The 25,879-nt window shown below is 44.3% G+C and overlaps 2 protein-coding genes across 3 annotated transcripts; one reads left to right on the top strand and one right to left on the bottom strand.

Moving 5' to 3' along the window:
* Window positions 1-8: 8 nt before the first annotated feature.
* On the top strand, window positions 9-5,668 carry LOC115114159 (protein FAM78B-like). The gene is made up of 3 exons (XM_029642180.2): window positions 9-1,474; window positions 1,861-2,140; window positions 2,681-5,668. The coding sequence occupies exons 1-3, from the start codon at window positions 1,140-1,142 to the stop codon at window positions 2,921-2,923; spliced, it is 858 nt and encodes a 285-aa protein (XP_029498040.1). The 5' UTR covers window positions 9-1,139; the 3' UTR covers window positions 2,924-5,668.
* On the bottom strand, window positions 4,617-24,156 carry LOC115114158 (UDP-N-acetylglucosamine transporter-like). Of its 2 annotated transcripts, none has more exons than XM_029642179.2 (8): window positions 23,517-24,156; window positions 15,077-15,353; window positions 14,725-14,879; window positions 14,452-14,574; window positions 13,983-14,157; window positions 10,950-11,068; window positions 6,895-7,028; window positions 4,617-6,526 (listed from the first exon to the last, which is right to left on the bottom strand). In XM_029642179.2, the coding sequence occupies exons 2-8, from the start codon at window positions 15,285-15,287 to the stop codon at window positions 6,433-6,435; spliced, it is 1,011 nt and encodes a 336-aa protein (XP_029498039.1). In that variant the 5' UTR covers window positions 15,288-15,353; window positions 23,517-24,156; the 3' UTR covers window positions 4,617-6,432. The 2 variants fall into 2 exon arrangements, with proteins under 2 accessions (XP_029498039.1, XP_029498037.1); XM_029642177.2 differs by lacking the exon at window positions 23,517-24,156 and adding an exon at window positions 18,970-19,121.
* Window positions 24,157-25,879: the final 1,723 nt, after the last annotated feature.

The following is a 25,879-nucleotide window of genomic DNA, read 5'->3' as shown; positions in this document are numbered from 1 at the left end:
CTTCCGCGTTTGACGTGGCCAACCAATGGCAACAAATGGGGGAGTGTCCAATGGGTGTAAATCACGCCCACATGATGTAAACTTTTCAATACAGGCGTCTAATGACGCCTCTCCCTCTGTGGTTGCCGCTGTCTTATCCTCCCAGCATCAGCACCTAGCCGAACTGAACAGCGACCGTTGTCGAGGAAATGATGCTCTACCAAGCGAGGGAGTTGGAGCAATAATGCTCAATCGGGAGACGGAGGTATTATATATGGATGATTCGTGTCACCAAAACATTTTAGGGATGTCTGGGCGTCTGGGTATCACACCTAGTCGCGGGCACGTTGTTGAATCTCTCGTTGCGTTCTCTCACCATTTATGATGCACCATTCATGATGCGAGCTTCCCTCATCATTGATCCCAAGAATGGAATGAAGAAAACGTTGAAATAGCGCTAAGGCGATTTATTGTCTCAACAGGGCACCATAGCCTGCCACGCGCCGTTTCGTTGATTTATATAGCCTATAGGCTATACTTAGCCTACTATCGTCGGTTTTTAGGTAGGATATGAGCCATTGTATAACGTCTTCTTGTTGTGACGACCAAGACTATCTCATTTGAGGGCGCCGTACAGATAACAGGGCTATGCAAGCCATCCGAACAAAGGCACCCGAACAACCCCAATTGACACACCTGCTGCCCCGTCGCCACTGACATGACAACGCTGAGTCGAAGAAGCAGGTGCAAAGGGCACCGACCTGCAGCCGGACGCGTGGACTCGAAAAGGAAGTGGGATTTCGGGCTCGCAGAGAGTAAACAGCATCCCGGAGGGGGACCTATTGCAGTTTCTGGGGACAAGCACCAAGGGCAGTGCGGCACACAACAGTCACATCGGGGAAGGCTGCAGGGGGCTGTTCAGTGTACCTTCCCCACACTCACTCTCCATACCGCACTTGCATTAACGTTCCGTTTTCCCAGTGCAGAAAAATGCTTAACTGCTGCTGTATTGATTTGATATCGAATGTTGCCTCAATGTCTGTATTCAAAATGATGCCTCTATTTCGTTTTCTTCAACCCAGTAATTTGACCGTATCAGCGATGGGTAAATGAAAAGATTGATATTGATTTAAAAGCTGGATGGAATCCGAGAGGGACTGATGTGCATACTGGTCAGGTATCGTCTTCTCCCTTCGTCTCTGGTTCTGCTTACTCTGCTACTTGCCAGCACCATGGGCTGTATCCAGAGCATCTCCTGCAAGCCTCGCATTAGAAGGGAGAACATTGTAGTCTACGAGGTATCGGCCTCCATTGACCAGTGCCCAACGGTGATAGAGGAGAACTCGCCCATAGTGCTGCGGTATAAGACACCTTACTTCAGGGCCTCCGCAGGGATCGTGATGCCTCCGGTGCCCCGCAATGAGACCTGGGTGGTGGGTTGGATCCAGGCTTGTACACAAATGGAGTTCTACAATACTTATGGGGACATTGGCATGTAAGTTCTGAGTTGATGCCATCCACCATCAGTCATCTCGAAGTGCCACTCATTCAATCTCTGACACACACACTCTCTCTCTCTCTCTATGACACACACACACTACGCCCACAGCACTTAAGTGTATTGGCCTAGGATTTAGTTCAGTGGGCTAACACAGTCTTGAGTCACTTGGCCAGACAATCCTAGTCTGTCACGTGAGCTGTAATATTGTCTGTTTGTATCAGTTGTAGACCTTGGTGAATTTCGAGCGCCGGTGAAATTCTAGCCGTGCATGGCCTACTATAAAAACAGAGTCCCATTAAGTGAGGTCTTTGCACATGTATCATGTTCTGTTGTATTGTTTTGTGTATTACTAAAGACATTCTGCATGTCCACTACCCCAGGTCCAGCTGGGAGTTACCAGAGCTCCGTGAGGGCCGGGTCAAGGCCATCAGCGACTCGGACGGGGTCAGCTACCCATGGTACGGCAACACCACTGAGACGGTCACCCTTACGGGTCCCACGTCCAAACCGTCGCACCTCACAGTCAGCATGAACGACAACTTCTACCCCAGTGTGACCTGGGCCGTTCCCATCAGCAACAGCAACACGCCAATGCTGTCACACATCACCCGAGACCAGAGCTTCATCACCTGGTTGGTTGCCATCAACTCTGTCACCAAGGTAGGCTTCAGAAGATGGACTTTCTTGGATTTTGTGAACTGCTCTGTTAAATTGTATGTTTGGTTTTTTTTTATCTTAAAGGGATAGTTCACTTAAAAATCTAAGTTTGTCAGATGTTTTCAGACCTCTAAAGTGGTCTAATCTCAAAATAAATCCACATCCCACACCATCTGTTGTGTGAATCCAACAATATGTACCTCAATCCCAAATGAATGGTAAAGATTAGCCCCATCTAACTAGTTTGAGCGACACAACGGATGGTGTGCAATGTGGACTCATCCCAACATACTTGAGGTCTGACTTTTGTCTGAAAACATCTGACAAACTGTGATTTTGAAGTGAACAATCCCTGTACATTTTTTTGTTGTCGCTCAGTGTTAATTCTAGACCAGAACAGAAATGTACAGCGTTGGGGTCAAAGTAGGCTACAGATTGTGAAGCAATGCTCTAAGTGCTAACTGTAAAGCACTTTGGGTTGCAGCATATTACATATAAGTTGCTATAATAGTTAACTTCACTATTATGTTTTGGACTATCCAGGAGCGCATCGTGCTGCAGACTGTGCGGTGGCGGATGCGGGTGGACATCGCCGTGGACCCTGACATGCCCCTGGGCTCCCGGGCCTCCCTAGTAGGCCGTCCTCACCAGGAGCAGCCCCATATTCTCAACTACCAGGAACCAATACCCCCCAACGCCCTGGGACGACCCAATGCCAATGACGCCCAAGTGCTGATGTGGAGGCCCCGCAGAGGGGCACCCCTAGTGGTGATACCGCCCAAATAAGGTTGTAAAAGACTGAGAAAACACAATGTGATTAGTTCATGGTAATGAGGAAGTGTGGCCCATCGAAGGAGAGGGAAATTAGGGAAATTTGATAAGGGAAGTTCCCTTATCAAACATGGCAGCTGCAGCTCTTCACTCGCACCTACTGTCAGAGTTCAATGGATGATAGAAGTCGTGAAAAAGTTTAGGTATTTTCTCTGGACTGGACTGCATTGGAATTGACACAGCGGAAGTCTATAGAGCTAGACTGGTTTCAGAGGCAGGCTCAGCACTGCATCAGCGTTTGATTGAGTCCCGACTGTTTTTGGACGGCCACAGTGCTGTACTAGAGTTCTATCTATCTGCCTTTGGAAAGAAAGGGACAGAGCTATCGGAGTTCTACTGAGGTGGACTGAACACAGAACCTATCGTACGGTAGGTCTTATTGCATGAGAGAGAAAACGGTCGTTGACTGGAATAAGAATAGTATTTTGTATCAGCTGATCACACTTAGGACATGGAATGGAACTTCTTACATTGGCCATGATATCCTGAAAGCTGGAAAACTCCCTCAGTGCCAATTATGGACGTAACAGCCTTTAACATAGAACACTTTAAGAACACTTTGTTAAGATATTTAAATGAGGCAAATCCGATTATATGAATCTTCTGTTAGTTTAAGATAAACTCAACCATCCATCAGATTGTATTAAGAGCACCTACTTGGCATAAAGGTCTAAAACTAAATGGGCTGATTGTGGTCTCATTTAAATGTGCCATGTCTATGCACTCACATAGAAAGGTTTAAACGGTGTGGGTTTTCTGGTGTGAGTTGAGTATCTACATGCATACACATGAATGTCCAATGTCTCAATCCAAGTCTCAATCCAACCTGCTAGCCCCTAACCATATTGCTTATCTATACAATCGTTTCAGATCTACACCAAGTGCCTTGTGTTAGGGGCAAGTGGTTGATTTTGGGATTGGGCCATAGCGCCACAGTACACTATCAAGGCAATAGCCTGGGCTAGCGGGTTCATTCAGAGGGGCCCCTGCCATATGACACAATGTCACAAGACTCATGCTCCATCTGTGCTGCTCACCAGTTTCAGTCGTCACCTTCCCATCTGTCTGTCCATCCCTTTCATCACTCCATCATTTTCTCCCCTCTCTGCATGCCTCCAATCCCTCATCTCCACTTCAAGACTATGCAAACACAGAGGGACTGTTGACCGAGAGAGATAGAAGGATACATGATCAGGGAAAGACAGGGTGGTGGTAATATTCACAATGACGGCTTTGTCGTGTCCCCGAAATAGCTGCCATTGATTGGGTCTCTTTCTATCCACATTCACAAATTGTCCTTCTTGTGTAAGATGGAAGCTATTTCCATGTTAGATACACAATGAAATGAAAATATACTATATGAACAGTTTATGAACTTTTGAATTGGTACCAAACATATTCAGTGATCTCGGGCTCAATAGGAACCAGGATTGCCTTCATTAGGGCACACCACAGCAAAATGTTTTTCCAACACAAAACGCATTTCTTATTGGACGGGTTCGGGCAGTCTGTCCCTGTTTCCGCCCATTTTGTTCCATTCAGTGCCTCATGAATATGACCCAGTTGTTGAGAAACATCAAATAATTTATGACCTCTTACTCATCAAACAATCCTGCTTTGGGATTTCATACCTAGATGAAACAACATCCACAATACAAGCTCTTTTAATACAAAACATCGGTTTAAACCCTTATTTTACATTTGATCACTTAATTTATTCATTTTATCTTGCACAACAGGCCATTTTTTAATAAAAACATCAGCAACTGGATGTGTAATTCTTTGGATCTGAATGGCCGGACAATGAGCAGCAAGTTTAAAGCATTCCTTCCTTTAATCTTTATCTTCCTTGTCCCCAATAAAAGGACATCCAGTATCTCTACAGTCATTGGTCTCAACCCCTCCCCTCTGCAGTAAATGTGCTACAACCCAACGCTCCCACTAGGTGGAGCTGTCACTCAAAAACAAATGAGGGGCGGTAACCTGTGAGGCATTACATTCATTTAAATGTCCTCCCCCTTACTGACCATCAGTACCCCTAAAATACATTCATACTACAAATTCCCATTCCCCTACTCCCCAAATACATGATCAAATATTTTTTTAAATAGAGCATTAAAAAAACAGTAACGTTGGCAGTGAATTCTTGGATTCGTCGATGAATTCTCGTTGTTCCCTGTAAAATCCATTTTCCTATGATTCCATGCTTTGGTGAGTTTGGCTCTATCACCCCTGAGGTGAGAGGTCACATGTGAGCATAACCCTTCATATGCCCTGCATAGGCATCATAGTGGCTTCAGCTCCATGACGTGTGTGTGTTTGACGTGCATACAAGTGTGAACTGTGGAGGAGTCACATTCATGAGCCTGTTCGATCAAGAACTTGATGGCGTCACTATGGGAGAGTGTGGTTGCATTACTAACCCCATGCAACGTAAAGCACTTCGAATTTCAATAAAGAGCTTTAGAAATGCTATGACTTCCATCTTGACTACTAGTACCAGTATTGGACAATCAAAACCTTGTTTTGAAACCAGGCGACTCTCATCTGTTGTTGTGTACATGAAACATCTTACGACTCCTTCCGCCTACACTCCTTTCCCAGGAGTTCTGCTCCTCCTTGACTACGCGGACCTTCTCAGTAGCTCTGAGTGATTATTGCTTTTCGAGGTCGTTTTGGTTTCAGATTTTCAAAGAAAAATTCAAATAAAAAAAAAAAGACATTAAATGCACTATGCATTACATCGAATCAAATGTTATTGGTTGCATACAGATATTTAGCAGGTATGTTATCTGGGTTGAATGCTAGAACACAGAATATTAAAAAATAAAATTAAAAAGTCCTATGATGGTAGTGACTGCACATTACTGCTTATTAACTATCAGTTATTCACATGACTTTAATAAAATATTTTAGTTGTGTATATTGCATTTGATGACTTTATTATTTCATTCCAAGTCATCATCTCATCTCTATAGAGCTGCTGCCTATGCTCTCTGACAAATCTCTATTTTGTAGATCTTCACAGTAAATAAGGCATGCTTTTATGACCACTAAATACCAATACCTCACGAAGCAACTGCTCTCGGATGTATGCACTCTTGATCACTCATCCCTCTGTCTCTTACGTTGCAGGCGTAAAAAGAAACAGACCAGAAAACTAGCCGCGCAATGAATTATGGTCTTTGTAGTTAATTATCTGTTGGAAACTACATCGCACAGTTCTGGCATGGTCTTATTTATCTCTATAGAAACTGCAGCGCAATGTGTGTATTGAGCAAAGAAATAAAAAATTAAATGGAATGAAATGAAATTCAAATAATTGAACTAAGGTCGGTCAAAAATAACCGACATTTTGGTTAATTGCTCAGCACCACTTCTTGGCAACATATTCCTCCCTCCATCTTGCTCTGTGTGTCTCTTCTTTGGGGTTCCTGGGCTGTGGGTGGTGGAGGGGAGACCCTCTATACTTTGCTGTGGTTGATGGCAGGCCTCTTGCCCTCATAGCCATAGAGGAAGGTGGCAGCAATGACCAGCATTGCTCCCAGGAAAAACACACTGGGAGAGAGAGAAAGAAGAAGTTGTTAGAGCTATTATGGGCAGAAATGCATAATCAGGGCGTTTTCACATATGAATTCAGCTTCCTGGTGCGGATGCCTTGAAGAACTGCTGGTACTCTGGTCCTGGAAATTGGGCAGGGACAGGGATTGGTTTAGGCCAGGATTTGTTTGCGTTTCAAATATGCTTCATAGCACAGATCAGGGTATCAAATGCTCCAGGATCTAGATAATACAGGTATGTGTGAAAATGTCCTTGATTTGTATCGTTTCTTCTTATCTATATTTTACCCCTGAAGTCTGTGGAGACGTGAACCTTTAGTCCAATATGGACCTGGCCAAATGATTTATGAAAGTGTGTTTGTGTACCTGGTAGGGTCAAAGTCCTTCAAGCAGAAGTAGGATATGAGTGTCGACAGGATGATGGAGAGTGACGTGGCGAAGCCCTTCAGGATGTTGTCTGCATACTTAATGACTGCTGCTATGACCAACCCGCCCAGAGCCTGGAAACACACAAAAAGGACATGGGTTTGATGGAAGACACAATAAAAATACACACAAATACATAGGCGTTCATGCATGAATTCATGCACACATACACTTACTTTGCCTCTCTTTCTCATTTACTCTTGCTTTTCTCTCTCACACACACACACAAGTGTGCACACACACATATAGTGACTAGTCAGAATAGGCAGAGTAAAGGTTGTTAAGGTATTTTTTATAAAGAGGTTCACTTCCTTTTACGCTGGCTTACCTCACTTTACAGTAAATCAGGTTTGTATGGGCTACGTCAGGGGTCGGCAACGTAAGGCAATGGTGCCAGCCTTGGCACGCGACGGTATTTACCTTGGCACACCAAGGCTTGGCAAGCAACCCCACAAAATTAAAACAGTGGTATAGATATTTTTTCCTCACTTATTTTTGCCAGTTTATTTTTTTAACTGGAGAAAATATTTGAAATTGAATGCAATGGTTTTGATATTGCATTGGTATTCACTGCAATGTAGTAGTTCCCAAGGTATGTAATTCCTGATTAGCCAATGGGCTTTCATGATTTTGCAGGAGTTTCATATTATTAGTTCAAGGCAAGACGACCCACCTCACCTCTCCCGCCAAATTCAAATCCCAAGGCAGCGCAGAAGATGAGATTCATTTTCACATAGCTAGCAACTAGCAAGCCTTCTTTAGTTATTTTGAAAAGTTCAGGGCACAAAATGTAATCAGCAAAGAAAAATGTATTGCTTCTTGGACAAAGGAATATGGATTCGTTGAACTGAAGGACCGGTCTGTTGTAAAACTTGTTGTTTGGGCATTAAGTGTGCCCCATCCTTTTGAAACGAGACATGAGGAAAAACGTCAAGGATGAGGGGGACAAGGCAGAAGGAATCACAAGGGCGGTGTCCAGGTATGAAAAGCAAAGCAGTGTGTTTACAAATCTACATGCAGTCAAAAATCAAGCGCTCTAGCGACTCCTAGTGGCGGGCTGGGCGCTTGCAGGCTGACCCCAGGCATCAGTTGAACTGTGTTTCCTCCGACACATTGTTGTGGCTGGCTTTCGGGTTAAGCGGGCGGGTATTAAGAATCACGGTTTGGGGGGTCATGTTTCGGAGAGCATATGACTCGATCTTCGCCTCCTGAGCCATTTGGGGAGAATTTTTGTTGTTGTATTAAATAGATGCACCTGTGATTAGTGTGGCTCTTGATGAGTGTGTGGATGTGAATGACATTCCACATCTGACAGTTGTTGCAAGATACTGTGAGCTGCTTTGTCTTAAACCCATGCATGGTACTACTGAAGGAGAAGACGTAGCAAGAGCCTTCACCGATCATTTTGAGAGAGGTTGTCGATATTAAAAACACATTCGCTATTACAACTGATGGTGCCCCCGCTATGGTGGGGAAACAAAGGATTCGCAAAGCTGATTGAAGATAAGATTGGCCACCCCGTGGTTAAATGCCACTGCATCACTCACCAAGAGAATCTGTGTTCCAAGATGAAGTCCGTGGAGCTAAAGGACAGCGCGCCTCTGTTCAGCAAGCTATGGAATTCTTCCATTAGAACAGGGCTCCGGGCAGCCGAGCGGAAATGGAGGAAAACTCGCCTCCCTGCGGACCTGACATCCTTTCACTCCCTCCTCTCTACATTTTCCTCTTCTCTCTCTGCTGCTAAAGCCACTTTCTACCACTCTAAATTCCAAGCATCTGCCTCTAACCCTAGGAAGCTCTTTGCAACCTTCTCCTCCCTCCTGAATCCTCCTCCCCCCCCACCCCCTCCTCCCTCTCTGCAGATGACTTCGTCAACCATTTTGAAAAGAAGGTCGACGACATCCGATCCTCGTTTGCTAAGTCAAACGACACCGCTGGTTCTGCTCACACTGCCCTACCCTGTGCTCTGACCTCTTTCTCCCCCCTCTCTCCAGATGAAATCTCGCGTCTTGTGACGGCCGGCCGCCCAACAACCTGCCCGCTTGACCCTATCCCCTCCTCTCTTCTCCAGACCATTTCCGGAGACCTTCTCCCTTACCTCACCTCGCTCATCAACTCATCCCTGACCGCTGGCTACGTCCCTTCCGTCTTCAAGAGAGCGAGAGTTGCACCCCTTCTGAAAAAACCTACACTCGATCCCTCCGATGTCAACAACTACAGACCAGTATCCCTTCTTTCTTTTCTCTCCAAAACTCTTGAACGTGCCGTCCTTGGCCAGCTCTCCCGCTATCTCTCTCAGAATGACCTTCTTGATCCAAATCAGTCAGGTTTCAAGACTAGTCATTCAACTGAGACTGCTCTTCTCTGTATCACGGAGGCGCTCCGCACTGCTAAAGCTAACTCTCTCTCCTCTGCTCTCATCCTTCTAGACCTATCGGCTGCCTTCGATACTGTGAACCATCAGATCCTCCTCTCCACCCTCTCCGAGTTGGGCATCTCCGGCGCGGCCCACGCTTGGATTGCGTCCTACCTGACAGGTCGCTCCTACCAGGTGGCGTGGCGAGAATCCGTCTCCACACCACGTGCTCTCACCACTGGTGTCCCCCAGGGCTCTGTTCTAGGCCCTCTCCTATTCTCGCTATACACCAAGTCACTTGGCTCTGTCATAACCTCACATGGTCTCTCCTATCATTGCTATGCAGACGACACACAATTAATCTTCTCCTTTCCCCCTTCTGATGATCAGGTGGCGAATCGCATCTCTGCATGTCTGGCAGACATATCAGTGTGGATGACGGATCACCACCTCAAGCTGAACCTCGGCAAGACGGAGCTGCTCTTCCTCCCGGGAAGGACCCCGTTCCATGATCTCGCCATCACGGTTGACAACTCCATTGTGTCCTCCTCCCAGAGCGCTAAGAACCTTGGCGTGATCCTGGACAACACCCTGTCGTTCTCAACTAACATCAAGGCGGTGGCCCGTTCCTGTAGGTTCATGCTCTACAACATCCGCAGAGTACGACCCTGCCTCACACAGGAAGCGGCGCAGGTCCTAATCCAGGCACTCGTCATCTCCCGTCTGGATTACTGCAACTCGCTGTTGGCTGGGCTCCCTGCCTGTGCCATTAAACCCCTACAACTCATCCAGAACGCCGCAGCCCGTCTGGTGTTCAACCTTCCCAAGTTCTCTCCCACGTCACCCCGCTCCTCCGCTCTCTCCACTGGCTTCTAGTTGAAGCCCTCGCTGATCCGCAGCAAACAATACAAGACCATGGTGCTTGCCTACGGAGCTGTGAGGGGAACGGCACCTCAGTACCTCCAGGCTCTGATCAGGCCCTACACCCAAACAAGGGCACTGCGTTCATCCAAGAATGAGTGATCATGTATCAAAGGTCTAGGAGCACGGGACATGTTCCACAAAGTGAATCAGGCCCCAGTGACTCAGCCCAAACAGGGTAGAGGCACTGAGGCAGAGACAGCACCTCTGGCCTGCTCGCCTCCCTACCACTGAGGAAGTACAGTTCCCGCTCAGCCCAGTCAAAACTGTTCGCTGCTCTGGCCCCCAATGGTGGAACAAACTCCCTCACGACGCCAGGACAGCGGAGTCAATCACCACCTTCCGGAGACACCTGAAACCCCACCTCTTTAAGGAATACCTAGGATAGGATAAAGTAATCCCTCTCACCCCCCCTTAAAAGATTTAGATGCACTACTGTTCCACTGGATGTCATAAGGTGAATGCACCTATTTGTAAGTCGCTCTGGTTAAGAGCGTCTGCTAAATGACTTAAATGTAAATGTAATTAGATATTCAATAGACACAATTAGTTGTAATGCACATATGAAAATCATAACTGGCACGCAGATCGTTAGAAATTTGTAGGATAAATTGTCAAATTGGCACTCCACACAAAAAAAGATTGTCGACCCCTGGCCTACGTTATAATTAAATGTATGCGCTTTTTGAAACTATAACTTAAGTAATATTTACAGTACCTGCAGGGCTACAACGGTCCAGGTGAGTGAGTTGTAGCCTTGGAACACTCCGGACTCCCTCACTCTCTCTCCGTCGTACACAAACACTCCAATAAGACCAAACACCAGACCAAACAAACCTAGGAGAGGGAGGGAGATCAAATCAAAGTTTATTTGTCACATGCACAGGATACTTTATTTGCATTTATTTATATAACCTTTATTTAACTAGGTAAGTCAGTTAAGAACAAATTCTTATTTACAATGACGGCCTACCAAAAGGCCTCCTGCGGGGACGGGGGCTGGGATTAAAAATAAATGAAATAAAAAATATAGGACAAAACACACATCATGACAAGAGAGACAACACAACACTACATAAAGAGAGACCTAAGACGACAACATAAGGCCGCAAAACATGACAACACAGCATGGTAGCAACACAACATTGTAGCAGCACAAAAACATGGTACAAACATTACTGGGCAAAGTCCACAGCACAAAAGTCAAGAAGGTAGAGACACCAATACATCATACAAAGCAGCCACCACTGTCAGTAAGAGAGTCCATGATTGAGTCTTTGAATGAAGAGATAAAACTGTCCAGTTTGAGTGTTTGTTGCAACTCGTTCCAGTCGCTAGCTGCAGTGAATTGAAAAGAGGAGCAACCCAGGGATGTCTGTGCTTTGGGGACCTTTAACAGAATGTGACTGGCAGAACGGGTGTTGTATGTGGAGGATGAGGGCTGCAGTAGATATCTCAGATAGGGGGGAGTGAGGCCTAAGAGGGTTTTATAAATAAGCATCAACCAGTGGGTCTTGCGACAGGTATACAGAGATGACCAGAAACACTCAAACTTTTATAGATGCACAATCGAGAGCATACTGTTGGGCTGTATCACCGCCTGGTACGGCAACTGCTCCGCCCACAACCGTAAGGCTCTCCAGAGGGTAGTGAGGTCTGCACAATGCATCACCGGGGGCAAACTACCTGCCCTCCAGGACACCTACACCACCCGATGTCACAGGAAGGCCATAAAGATCATCAAGGACAACAACCACCCGAGCCACTGCCTGTTCACCCCGCTATCATCCAGAAGGCGAGGTCAGTACAGGTGCATCAAAGCTGGGACCAAGAGACTGAAAAATAGCTTCTATCTCAAGGCCATCAGACTGTTAAACAGCCACCACTAACATTGAGTGGCTGCTGCCAACATACTGACTCAAATCTCTATCCACTTTAATAATAAAAAATTGGATGTAATAAATGTATCACTAGCCACTTTATATAATGTTTACATACCCTACATTACTCATCTCATATGTATATACTGTACTCTATACCATCTACTGCATCTTGCCTATGCCGTTCGGCTATCGCTCATCCATATATTTTTATGTACATATTCGTATTCATTCCTTTACACTTGGGTGTATAAGGTAGTTGTTGTGAAATTGTTAGATCACTTGTTAGATATTACTGCACGGTCGGAACAAGAAGCACATGCATTTCGCTACACTCACATTAACATCTGCTAACCATGTGTATGTGACAAATAAAATTTGATTTGACCAGTTTACAGAGGAGTGTAGAGTGCAGTGACGTGTCCTATAAGGAGCGTTGGTGGCTAATCTGATGGCCGAATGGTAAAGAACATCTAGCCGCTCGAGAGCATCCTTACCTGACAATCTATAAATTATGTCTCTGTAATCTAGCATGGGTAGGAAGGTCATCTGAATCAGGGTTAGTTTGGCAGCTTGGGTGAAAGAAGAGCAATTACGAGTCGAGATTTAACTTTAGCCTGCAGCTTTGATATGTGCTGAGAGAAAGACAGTGTACCGTCTAGCCATACTCCCAAGTACTTGTATGAGGTGACTACCTCAAGCTCTAAACCCTCAGAGGTAGCAATAACACCTGTGGGAAGAGGGGAATTCTTCTTACCAAACCACATGACCTTTGTTTTGGAGGTGTTCAGAACAAGGTTAAGGGTAGAGAAAGCTTGTTGGACACTAAGAAAGCTTTGTTGTAGAGCATTTAACACAAAATCCAGGGAGGGGCCAGCTGAGTATAAGACTGTATCATCTGCACATAAATGGAGAGCTTCCTACTGCCTGAGCTATGTTGTTGATATAAATTGAGAAGAGCGTGGGGCCTAGGATTGAGCCTTGGGCTACTCCCTTGGTGACAGGCAGTGGCTGAGACAGCAGATTTTCTGACTTTATACACTGCACTCATTGAGAGAGGTAGTTAGCAAACCAGGCCAAAGTCCTCTCAGAGACACCAATAATCCTTAGCCGGCGCACAAGAATGGAATGGTCTACCGTATCAAAAGCTTTGGCCAAGTCAATAAAAATAGCAGCACAATTTTGCTTAGAATCAAGGGCAATGGTGACATCATTGAGGACCTTTAAGGTTGCAGTGACACATCCATAATCTGAGCGGAAACCAGATTGCGTACCCGAGAGGTTACTATCGACATCAAGAAAGCCAGTCAGTTGATTATTGACAAGTTTTTCCAACACTTTTGATATACAGGGCAAAATCGAAATAGGCCTATAACATTTAGGATCAGCTTGATCTCCCCCTTTAAATAAAGGACAAACTGGAGATAGGCTTTGCGATGATAGGAGCAGCAACCTTAAAGGGTCTAAATCATCTGACCCAGATGCAGCAGGTGAAAAACAGTACAGTGAAATGCTTACTTGCAAGCTCTTACCTAACAATGCAGTATTCAATATAAAAAACGATATCGAAAAGTGTCTTAAAAAGAGCATAGAATCAATCAGGTAAGTCAGGTAAAATACACACAAGAAAAAATGAGAATATACACTACATACAAGGTCAATACCAGTACCAATATCAATGTGCAAGGATACTGGTGATAGTTGAGGTAGTTATAGTATGTAGATGTAATCAGAGGTAGAAGTGACTGAGCAGCAGATAAATATTATAAATAGTATCAGCGGCGTATATGGTGATTGTGTGTGTGTGTGTGTGTGCGCACAAGGACACACAAACACACACACACACACTCACAGATTTCAGTGATGCTGACCTAGCTGGATGTTGCGGACCCACACACTCTGTTTGGTTTCTTTGAGGATCTTCTCAAAGTAGACTCCAGCGAAGCCACTGGAGAAGCAGGCTATCAGTACGGCTATCACACCGACTAACTGGGAGCCTGCAGACAGAGGCTTCGAAGATGGCCCACCCAGAGACTCTGTAGGCCACTGTGGAGACAAACACACAGTACATCAACAACATTCAGTATGTAACATCCACAAACAAGGATGCGCATGTGGAGTATGGTTGCAAAATCCTGGAAACCTTTCATGGAGATCGTGTTACCACTGATTTATGCAAATGATTCTGAAAAACCTGTGAACCTGTGAAAAGTTTAGACTTCTGCCTCCCTAATGTGAATACTTGACTAATCTGACAAAAACACATCCAAACAGACCAACCAATTAGATTTGGTATGAATGAGAAGTTATTGACTTGTGGGGTGTGTTTAATCTTGTCACCTGTACGAGAGCGATACCAGTCATGAGGATGAGCAGAGATAGCCACTGGTAGAGCCCCAGTCTCTTGCCGAGCATGGACACTGAGAACAGGGCCGTGGTCAGGATTTTCAGCTGGTACGTCACCTGGTTGGGGACAATATCGATTTAAATTCCTGCCAGTCAAAACTGGTCAAGAAATGCAGTGTGGAGTCCCTCAGGGCGCCATTCTTGGTCCACTTTTGTTCCCCTTATACATGTTGCTACACACAAGCGCGCACACGTCACGTCTCTCACCTGGTAGGTAGCAGCATCCAGGTTGGACAGGGCGACATAAAGCAGGTTGTTCTGGAGTGTGTAGATGCCTGACGGGATGGCCAGCTTCAACGTCTCCATGGGCTTGTGGAGAATCTCTTCATTCAGCACACGATTCAATGCCCGAACACTGAAGCCTGACAGGAAGAGAAACAGAGATTTAACACCCATACACTGAATCCTAAGAACGAGATAGATAGACAAAGAGACTGTAGCATAGATCCTATAGATAGACAAAGAAACTGTATTTTCTGTGTTGTCATTGTTTATCCATTCACTGTGTCACAGACAGAAAGCCAGGCGGCCGGACAGCCAGATCGATCACTATACCCACTGTGGTCGTAGAAGACGAGCAGCAGGCAGGTGAGGATCTTGAGCAGCTCGGCCGAAACCACGGCTGAGGAGGCTAGGTAGCGCGGCCCCTCGCCCAGCAGCGTGCGCGAGTACCTCATGGTGAGCACCAACGAGGTGGTCTGCAGCACCAGCACTCCCAGGGACACGTACTTCAGCCGCGACTGGGACTGGGAGGCTGAGGGCAACGACATGGAGATGTGGCAGGACGACTCCTCAGAGCCAGGGGGCGAGGCCAGAGGGGACAACCCTGGGTTAGGCTGTGGGAGAGATGGACAGTAAGACAGGCTGTGGGTCACACATACAGGACAGTGAGGACACAGGCTGGGTTAGGCTGGAAGGCGGCTATTTAACACACGCAATCCCTTGGTAATTATAAATAAAAGTTCTGAATTTTCATAGCATTTCGAAAAGATTTTGTTTACGCATGACCAAAAATCTAATTTATGTTATAGTGAGTTTAAGGCAGTTAGGTGGAATACTACGAAGCTGTGTTGTTCGTTTCGAGAAGTGCTACCAACTGATTGATTTGACTCGGTATGGTTTATGCATCAATATCCAATGAAAAATGTTGCTGAGAAGTCAAGCTGCCAAATACATATTCGCAGGGAACATTGTTCATCAACCCAAATTGCACAATCACTTGTATTTAGGCCTTACACAGTAAACACATGCATTAACAGTGGAGGAGTCTAACCCACAAGAAACATGGTGAACACCAAAAAAAAGAGCTTGCTACTAGAAATGGAGGACAGACTATCCTGGGTGCCAGACTGTTTCTTGCTCTTTTTTCCAACTCCTTATGGAATTGTCATGCTATGTTTGGCTTGACGATGACAACAGAGTAGGCAAAACACAAACAGACCACATGCATACTTGAACTACCAGTATGCATGGCATGCCAACTCAAACATGTATACAGTAAGTACTAAAACCATCAGTCTCATCTGTGTACAGTGGTTCAAAAGCCCCAAAAAGACAAACAGTCATTCAACTATTAACTACTGAGAGTTAGAACTTAATTATATAAATACAATGATAGACTTTGGGGCAATTCCACGGAAACAGAATGACACACTGAGACTCAAGATTTTTTTTTTACGAGAAAAGTATGCCAAACAAGAACCGTTGATAGCAAAGCTAAACCATACAACTGCCCATTTTACACAAACACATTTACTAAAAAAAAACAATGCAGATGTGAAGTTTGGTAACAGAATGACGGTCAAATCTCCCTCAGTTTTTAACGTGACCATGTTTTCCCAAAAACTCTTAAATATCTACTCCAAATTAAGATTGAAAATATGTCTCAGATCACAGTACAGCATATTTCAGTACAGTACAGTACTGTGCTGTCCAAAATTGTGAAACGGATGTCTATGATTGGTTCAGAGTTGGACTGACAAAATGTCAACTTTTCCTTTGTCAGTTGGTGCTCAGTGGGTGAGGGGTGGTTACATCAAACAAAGGGGGAGCCTCATGGGTAGGTGTCAATAAGAGCCATGGGTAGGTGTCAATAAGAGCCATGGGTAGGTGTCAATAAGAGCCGGGAGGGGTGACATTAACTGGGGAAAGAGAAGAGAGAAAGGGGGAGGGGTTGTCCAGACTCACACTCTTGCTTTGACCACCACATAACAGAAAGAGAAAGAGAACAGTTATGAGCTGAACATAACAGTATTACAATGGAAGGGAGGACAGTAGCAAGTGACCAAAGGCGATTTGTGATTACCATGAATTCCCATTGTAGCCAATTCAGTCATTCTGTTACCGCTTTCTTGGTCATTCTGTTATTACAAGTTTTAAATCACTTCATAGATCATAAACCAAATGATCAGTAAAAATACTATAACTATTTGGTAGGTCTACCTTTACATGTTACTTATTTGAACTTTTCTTTATCCTCCCTGAATGTTTTTTTTTAAATGATGTGGGTTTTTGGTAACAGACAACAAGGCAAAATCTCTCAAACCTATAGAAGACAAATAAGGGGCCTGGTACAATGGTGACGCTGGGGGAGTGGTGCCAGGAAAATGACACGCTCTGGATAAGAGCGTCTGCTAAATGACTTAAATGTAATGTAATGTAATGACACCTCTCCATCAACGTCAAGTTTGGACACACCTACTCGTTCAACGTTTTTTCTTTATTTTTACTATGTTCTACATTGTAGAATAATAGTGAAGACATCAAAACGATTAAATAACACATATTGAATCATGTAGTAACCAAAAGATGTGTTAAACATATCCAAATATATTTGGGATTTTAGATTCTTCAAGTAGCCACCCTTTGCCTTCACGACAGCGTTGCACAATCTTGGCATTCTCTCAACCAGCTTCATCAGTTAAATCACCTGGAATGCATTTCAATTAACAGGTGTGACTTGTCAAAAGTTAATTTATGGAATTTCTTTCCTTCTTAATGTGTTTGAGCCAAATCAGCAATGGAACCATATGCAGCGGTCTAACACACTACCCAAACTGGACGTGTCGCGTGCGCAAGCGTTGCAAAATAAATGTACACATACATGTTATTCAATCATTGCACCCACACTGCTTGTGCAAGCCAACGAGCATCTGCGTTGCCAGGCGCTAAAATAGTTGCTTCTATTTGTGACGCCAAACGCGATACAAGTCCTGCCTCTCCCATCTCCTCATTGGCTTTTAGAAAAATCCTGGAAGGAGGAGAGATGACTAGAAACGATTCGGTTAACCGTTTTATATATCCCATGATAAATTAGCTAGCAACAGCAAGCTAGCTAGCTAAATTGCCATACATGTTTAATGCATTTCAACCTGTCCACAAATTAATATAATTGGTTCAGTGTTTGTTTTGATATTTCAACCTGCGTGTCGTGATCGCGTTTGGTGTGGGGGGGGGACAAAATCAAGTTGCCGGTTTGGGCATGGTGTTAAGACACTGCATCGGAGTGCAAACTGCATTGCTACAGATGCTGGTTCGAGACCCGTGCCGGCCACGACAGGGAGATGACCGGGAGACCCAAAAAGCGACGCACAATTGGCCCAGCGTCGTCCGAGTTAGGGGAGGGTTTGGCCGGCAGGGATGTCCTTGTCCTATCGCGCTGTAGCGACTCCTGTGACAGTGAATTAAATAGTTTCTTCGTCATCTTGCTAGGTAGACATCTAGCTGTGGCCATCTGGCTACGATCAACAAGGGCATTCTACAAAATAGCAACATTAGAACAGCTAACTAACATTTGTGATGGGGGGGGGGAAGAAAAAAAACCTATACAGTTACATATCAGGATATTATTTTTGACGATATATCGAATGGACAATACCAAATATTATTTTTGCGCTAGTTGGCAGTACATGAACCAAAAGTTCAGTATGTTTCCTTCATAGCTTGTTCTCAATCTCAATCTTGGCTCTCTCTTATCCCTCTGCAGCAGACATTTGGTGAGCAATGTATTTGGAACATCGAATCGCAATAAAAACACAGTATTGAACCGCAATACATATAGTATCGGCACATAAGTATCATAATAATATCGTATTGTTCAGTCCCTGGTAATTCTCTGCAATAGCTAATATTGGAATCCAGAACATAAGCAACACACACAGACTTGCATTGCCAAACAAAGGTACTACCACCTTCTGGTTTGGAGTATTTTAACACGGCTGAGTGGCTGACGACTTCAGGTCTTTGCTGTGTGAACACAAAAGAGTACTGTCGGCAGGCAAATGTTTGACAATCCTACCGGTGTGTCTTGAGCTACAAAAAAACTCCCCAAACCTTTCCTGAGCAACTCATAACCTTAGGCTACGGTTGGCCTCACCTAGGAACATCCACTCCTGAGCTAATACCCCTCCGTCAACCCCCTTCCCCACCCCCAATCAATAAAACAAAACAAACCATAGAAGGATGGCTGAGGAGGCAACGTGGCTCCTGGAGGTAAAGTCAGCTGTGTCACCTTGGCCAGCTAGAGAAGAGATTTGAGCAGAGGAGAGAGGCAGGCTGCCACTCCTTCCCATGTGCTTAGCGCTCGGTGACTGGTGAGCCGGATGGGAGAAGGATATTCAGTGGTGTTGCAAGAGCTATGTCAAAATCCTGTAAGGGCAGGGCCCCGGTCGTGGACTGGAAGTTGTTTACGCATGCTGACTGGGCCAGCTGTAAGCACACTCACAGGCAGGCACTGTTTTTTAACTCTGTTACCCATAGTCCTAGTTTATTTCAGGCTCCCTGTCTCAACCCACCACTACAATGTCACCAAGCAAGATTGTCAGGCGTTGGGTTTCTTTTGAGTGCATTCAGGGAACTTAATTTCAAGGGCAAAATGTGATGCTCTGATGAAGGTCGACCGACCGAAAGCTTAGCAACCATTTGTGCACGGGGGCACAGGAAAGGGCCTTCCCAAAACTTGCCACAAAGTTGGAATCACAGATCATCTAGAATGTCATTGTATGCTGTAGCGTTATTTCCCCTTCACTGGAGCTAAGGGGCCTGAACCATGAAACCATTATTCCTAGCCGGAACCCCAGACCATTATTCCTTCTCCACCAAACTTTACAGTTGGCACTATGCATTTGGGCAGGTAGCATTCTCCTGGCATCTGCCAATCCCAGATTCAGCCGTTGGACTGCCAGATGGTGAAGCGTGATTCATCACTCCAGAGTCCAACGATGGCAAGTTTTACACCACACCAACCAATGCTTGGCATTGCGCATGGTGATCTTAGGCTTGTGTGCAGCTCCTCGGCCATGAAAATCAATTTCATGAAGCTCCTGACGAACAGTTCTTGTGCTGACGTTGCTTCCAGAGGCAATTTGGAACTCGGTAGTGAGTGTTGCAACCGAGGACATACGATTTTCACACGCTACGCTCTTCAGCACTCGGTGGCCACGTTCTGTGAGCTTGTGTGGCCTACCACTTCATGGCTGAGCCGTTGGTGATCCTAGACGTTTCCACAATGCCAGCACTTACAGTTGACCGGGCAGATCTAGCAGGGCAGAAATTTGAAGAACTGACTTGATGGAAAGGTGGCATCCTATGCCAGTGCCACGTTGAAAAAGTCAATGAGCTCTTCAGTACGGGCCATTCTACTGCCAATGTTTGACTATGGAGATTGCATGGCTGTGTGCTCAATTTTATACACTTGTGAGCAACTAATATGAAGGTGTATCCACATACCTTTGGCCAAGTAGTGTATATGCAAACGATGGAAATGAGTGCTCAACTATTTGTAAATCATCTCAGTTAAGTCTCACTCTCAGTAAGCCCAGTTGTGTAGGCTAAGTAATCTCCAGTTTAACTGCACACAACAGCCACTGGAACTTCATCTGGGAGAGAAACAGCAATTTCATAAGTAAATATTAGTTAGGCCTACTTTGTAGCATAAAATGGAAAATAAATGTGTACATGCTCTAATATTAGTGAGTAGGTAACGTAGGTGCAGAGAGCAAGTCGGGCTAACGGTGAGAGAGCAGAGAGGTGACGAGGCAACAACACAGTGGCCTCATTATGTAGACACTCTCCAGCTGCTGCTAGTGGGGAGTGGCCACATAATCCCTCTCTGTGTGTGTATACCGGGAAGGGGAGGGGAAGGGGTGTAGGGATGTCAAAGCACTGGGTTGCAAGAAAGTAGACCTTCACACACGCATATGCATACACAGTCATCTTAACACACACACACACCACTCTGCCTTCTTAGGAACCAGACCTGGGTTCAAATACTGTATTCATTCCTTTCAAACATTTTGAAGTACAGTGCATTCGGAAAATATTCAGACCCCTTGACTTTTTCCACATTTTGTTACGTTACAGCCTTTTCTAAAAATGGATTTAAAAATATATATTTCAACAACCTACACAATACCCTATAATGACAAAGCAAAAACAGGTTTTTAGACATTTTTGCAAATGTATAAACTGAAATATTACATTTACATAAGTATTTAGGTCGGCAGGTGGTTAGAGCGTTGGGTCAGTAAGTGAAAGGTTGCTAGATCGAATCCCCGAGTTGACAAGGTAAAAATCTGTCGTTCTGCCCCTAAACAAGGCAGTTAACCCACTGTTCCTAGGCCGTCACTGTAAATAAGAATTTCTTAACTGACTTGCCTGGTTAAATAAAAAAATTCAGACCCTTTTCTCAATACTTTGCTGAAGCACCTTTGGCAGCGATTACAGCCTAGAGTCTTATTCGGTATGACGCTACAAGTTTGGCACACCTGTATTTGGGGAGATTCTCCCATTCTCCTCTGCGGATCCTCTCATGCTCTGTCAGGATGGATGGGGAACGTCGTTGCACAGCTATTTTCAGGTCCGGGCTCTGGCTGGGCCACTCAAGGACATTCAGAGACTTGCCCCAAAGCCACTCCTGCGTTGTCTTGGCTGTGTGCTTAGGGTTGTTGTCCTGTTGGAAGGTGAACCTTCACCCCAGTCTGAGATCCTGAGCGCTCTGGAGTTGTTTTTCATCAAGGGTCTCTCTGTACTTTGCTCCGTTCATCTTTCCCTTGATCCCAGTCCCTACCGCTGAAAAACATCCCCACAGCATGATGCTGCCACCACCATGCTTCACCAGACCAGAGAATTTTCACCATTTACTGAGGAGTGGCTTCTGTCTGGCCACTCTTCCATAAAGGCCTGATTGGTGGAGTGCTGCAGAGATGGTTGCCTCCATCTCCACAGAGGATCTCTGGAGCTATGTCAGAGTGACCTTCGGGTTCTTGGTCACCTCCCTGACCAAGGTCCTTCTCCCCCAATTGCTCAGTTAGGCCGGGCAGACAGCTCTAGGAAGAGTCCTGGTGGTTCCAAACTTCTTACACTTATTAAGAATGATGGAGTGCCTTTCCAAATCATGTCCAATCAACTGAATTTACTACAGGTGGACTTCAATCACGTTGTAGAAACATCTCAAGGATGATCAATGGAAACAGGATACATCTGAGCTCAATTTTGAGTGTCATAGCAAAGGGTCTGAATACTTATGTAAATAAGGTATTTCTGTTTATTTTTAATACATTTGTAAAAATGTCTAAAAACCTGTTTTCGGTTTGTCATTATGGAGTATTGTGTGTAGATTGATGAGGAAAAACATTTATTTAATCAATTTTAGGATAAGGCTGTAACCTAATAAAATGTTGAAAAGGGGAAGGGGTCTGAATACTTTCCTAATGCACTGTAAGTATTTAGATATTTAATGTGATTGAAATCTTGTACCTTATTATTATTTGGAATGACATTTGTCGTACACCATTTAAAGATGGAATCCTTAAAGAAAAATTCCACCCCAAAACTATTAGTCCATTGTTGACGTAGTTCAAAAATGTTTTGCTTGTCAGCAATCAAGTTGTCATGATATGTAACTTTCAAAATAGAGAAATCATTCCCGTATGATACATTTTGCGTCATATGATGCAAAAAGCTTCATACAGGGATGACTGTATTTTGAAAGTAAAGGCAGGGGACCGCAACTGCGCCCTCACCACGAAGATTTGACGTTGAAGGCAGTCCGCGGTACTGCAGGCATTGTTCCATAAAAACAGGATGCCCCATTATCGTGATTGGGGAAATGGTGATCTTCATGGTCAATATTCTTGGATATAAAACAAATCATCAGACACAAATCATGGTAACAATAATTGCTTCTATTTCACCAGATGTATGTCCTTGAACCGATTACTTTAAAATCACACACAGACTAAGTTAGGCCGTCATTGTAAATAAGAATTTGTTCTTAACGGACTTGCCAAGTTAAACAAAGGTTAAATAAAACAAAGTTAAAATAATAATTTAGTTGCTAATGGCAGCCTGCAGTACCTCAGTCGGCCAACTTGAGATACTCAATGAGAGGGGGAGCACTGAGCTGGCCTGCAACATAACTTCCTATAACTAGAACTGCGTATGTGATGATTCCAAAAACTCCTCCATATAACAAGATGGTGACATGCTAAAATGACACTTCCTGATCTTCAAATGGGCCACTGAGTATCCCGATAGGAAACAATTGGGTGACTTCATCGATGGCTTCATACATTTTTTTTTTAACAGTCTATGAGTAAAGGCGAGGCACGTTGGCGGCATTCAGTTGCATTCTCCATGCTAAAACACACAATTTGCTAACTCCTACCAATTGATGCATTGACATCAGTCTTTATTATGGCAATTCAAGATGGCGCTACCCATACCTGTTTCTATTCCCCTTTTAAGTCCCATCAGGTAGCCTGATTTTAGATGTGTCCATGTAAACAGGGTTATTATGGAAATCGTCCTTCTTGCAAAGCATGTAAACGTTTCAAACCAACTATGATATTAATCTGACTAACCACAATAATCGTGTTACTATGTGCATGTAACCGTACTCATGTTGCAGATACAACAGTAGGCTTCTTGCTGGCGTGCGAATCTTGACATATACACGTGTTTAGAATGACAGTAAACACTTGAATAGAGTCGCAACATACCTGTAGTAGGAGAGGTGAGCAGGGGGAAATACTTATGACGACAATTTATTCAAATATCTCTCTCTCACTGTCCAACTCTTCCGACTGGTCTAACAGACTTATGGCAGAAATAAATAGTCTAAATGGCAGAGATGCTGATGTCAAGACGTTCATTCCAGGAATGTGGGGTTTCTTTCTCAGTACTTCTCTTTGCACATCTGGCTGAAACCTTCCTCCACAAATCATCAACATGTTTCAGTTTACTTTTCCCTAACCGAGGTTTAGAAACTATGTGCCTGATCGGAGTTCCCTCATCCGTTTTTCAGGGGAAACGTAAAGTCGGTTGAAAATACTTTATCCTTAAAAAAATATTTTAAAAAGCGACACCAGAGTGGTATACTGCGAAACGAGCTAGATGTACTCAGGCTTTTATGAAGCTAGCCGGCTTTCAGTTAGCGTCACATTCCAGGTCAGGCTTCATCTGTTCTACGATGGTGAATATTGCTTGTCCGCCTGCCGCAAACTCTAGCAGGGGACACACCCTTTTCGCTCCATTTCGCCCGTTGTTGGGCAATGTTAAAAGTCATATGGTGGACGTAGATTTCAGCGCGCACACGGTTATGCTAGTGATGTGCTGTACGCGAGCGAATCGTTCTTTTTGAACGACTCTTTTTACTGACTCAAGAGTCATGATTCGTTTTTCAGAGTGACTCGTTCAATTCAGTCATCTGTTTGACCAGCTGGCTGACCGCAATTACATGGAGTGTCTGAAAGTGGGGGGGATCGACTCACAAGTGTCCCATTGGAAACATCAAGGTGCGATCTATCTTGGGTCAGTTGTAAACGTCTATGGTGGTGGGGATGGTGCCAGGTTTCCTCTAGACGTGACTCAATCTTGGTTTCATCAGTTCAAACTTGGTTTCATCAGACCAGAGGATATTGTTTCTCATGGTCTGAGAATCATTTAGCCTCTGGTCACTACCATAAACTCTACCATAAAAGCCTGATTGGTGGAGTGCTGCAAAGATGGTTGTCCTTCTGGAAGGTTCTCCTATCTCCACAGATGAACTCAGGAGCTTTTTTCAGAGTGATCAACAGGTTCTTGGTCACCTCCCTGACCAAGTCCCTTCTCCACCAATTGCTCAGTTTGGCCGGACAGCCAGCATTAGGAAGAGTCTTGGTGGTTCCAAACGTCTTCCATTTAAGAATGATGGAGGCCCCTGTGTTCTCAGGGACATTCAATGCTGCAGACATTCGCAGATTCCTTTGACTTCATGGCTTGGTTTTTGCTCTGACGTGCACTGTCAACTGTGGAGCCTTATGTAGACTGATGTGTGTCTTTCCAAATCATGTCCAATCAATTGAATTTACCACAGATGGACTCCAATTTAGTTGTAGAAACAGCTCAAGGATGATCAATGGAAACAGGATGCACCTGAGCTCAAATTCGAGTCTCATAGCAAAGGGTCTGAATACTTGTGTAAACAAGGTATTTTTGTTTTTTATTTGTAATACATTTTCAAACATTTCGCTTTGTCATTATGGGGTATATGTGTGTAGATTGATAAGACATGATTTTATTTAATCAATTTTAGAATAAGGCTGTAATGTAAGAAAATGTGGGGAAAATCAAGGGGGTCTGAATACTTTTGAAATAGCTAAATCCTGTGTAACACCTAGTAACTACATTGTATTTATACAGATATAACATGTGCTCTGTGATGTACTAGTGTGTTTATTCTCCCACTTGGATGGCACATCCATAAGCTTTAAATTGAGGGCCAGGTTGTGAGGATGGGTAATGTACTGTAAAGTACACATTAATTACAAGTAAGTGCTCCTCAAGATACACAGGATTTAGCTAGTTAAAATGAAGTGTAACACCTAGTAACTACATTGTACTTATGTAGATATTTCATGTACTCTGGTGTACTAGTGTCTTTATCTTTCACTTGGAATGGCGCTTTCAGAACGTACTTTGCAGGTACACTATAATTACAAGTAAGTACCCCTCAAGATATACTTCATTTGAACTAGCTAAATCCTGTGTAACTACTAGTAATTACATTGTACTTATGTGAATATTGCATGTACTCAATGGTGCACTAGTGTGTTTATTCTCACAGTTGGATGGCGCTTCCAGCAATGTAAAAAATGAGGGCCAGGATGTCTGGATGGGTATAAGTTCCCTTTTAGTTACAAGTAAGTACCCCGCAAGATACACTTCATTTTAATTAGTAATTACAACTAGTGATTACATTGTACTTAGGCAAACATTAAATGTACTATGCTTTGAAATAGTATCTTAATCCTCATCTGGGGTGACTCTCGTATAAAATCCACGCATGAGCTAGCAAGATCCTTCTGTAATTTCTGTAATTACA

Source organism: Oncorhynchus nerka, linkage group LG9b (assembly GCF_034236695.1).
Source record: "Oncorhynchus nerka isolate Pitt River linkage group LG9b, Oner_Uvic_2.0, whole genome shotgun sequence".
Lineage (NCBI taxonomy): Eukaryota > Metazoa > Chordata > Actinopteri > Salmoniformes > Salmonidae > Oncorhynchus > Oncorhynchus nerka.
The sequence above is the reverse complement of the archived record's forward strand: the minus strand, read 5'-3'. Positions and strand labels throughout refer to the sequence as shown.

Excerpts from the sequence above, each read along its gene's own strand:
- LOC115114159 (XM_029642180.2), top strand. The coding sequence starts at position 1,140 with ATGTGCATACTGGTCAGGTATCGTCTTCTCCCTTCGTCTCTGGTTCTG. Across the intron at positions 1,475-1,860 it reads ACTTATGGGGACATTGGCAT|GTCCAGCTGGGAGTTACCAG; the intron begins GTAAGTTCTGAG and ends CCACTACCCCAG. Across the intron at positions 2,141-2,680 it reads CCATCAACTCTGTCACCAAG|GAGCGCATCGTGCTGCAGAC; the intron begins GTAGGCTTCAGA and ends TGGACTATCCAG.
- LOC115114158 (XM_029642177.2), bottom strand. Across the intron at positions 14,575-14,724 it reads TGGATGCTGCTACCTACCAG|GTGACGTACCAGCTGAAAAT; the intron begins GTGAGAGACGTG and ends GTCCCCAACCAG. Across the intron at positions 7,029-10,949 it reads GGACCGTTGTAGCCCTGCAG|GCTCTGGGCGGGTTGGTCAT; the intron begins GTACTGTAAATA and ends GTGTGTTTCCAG.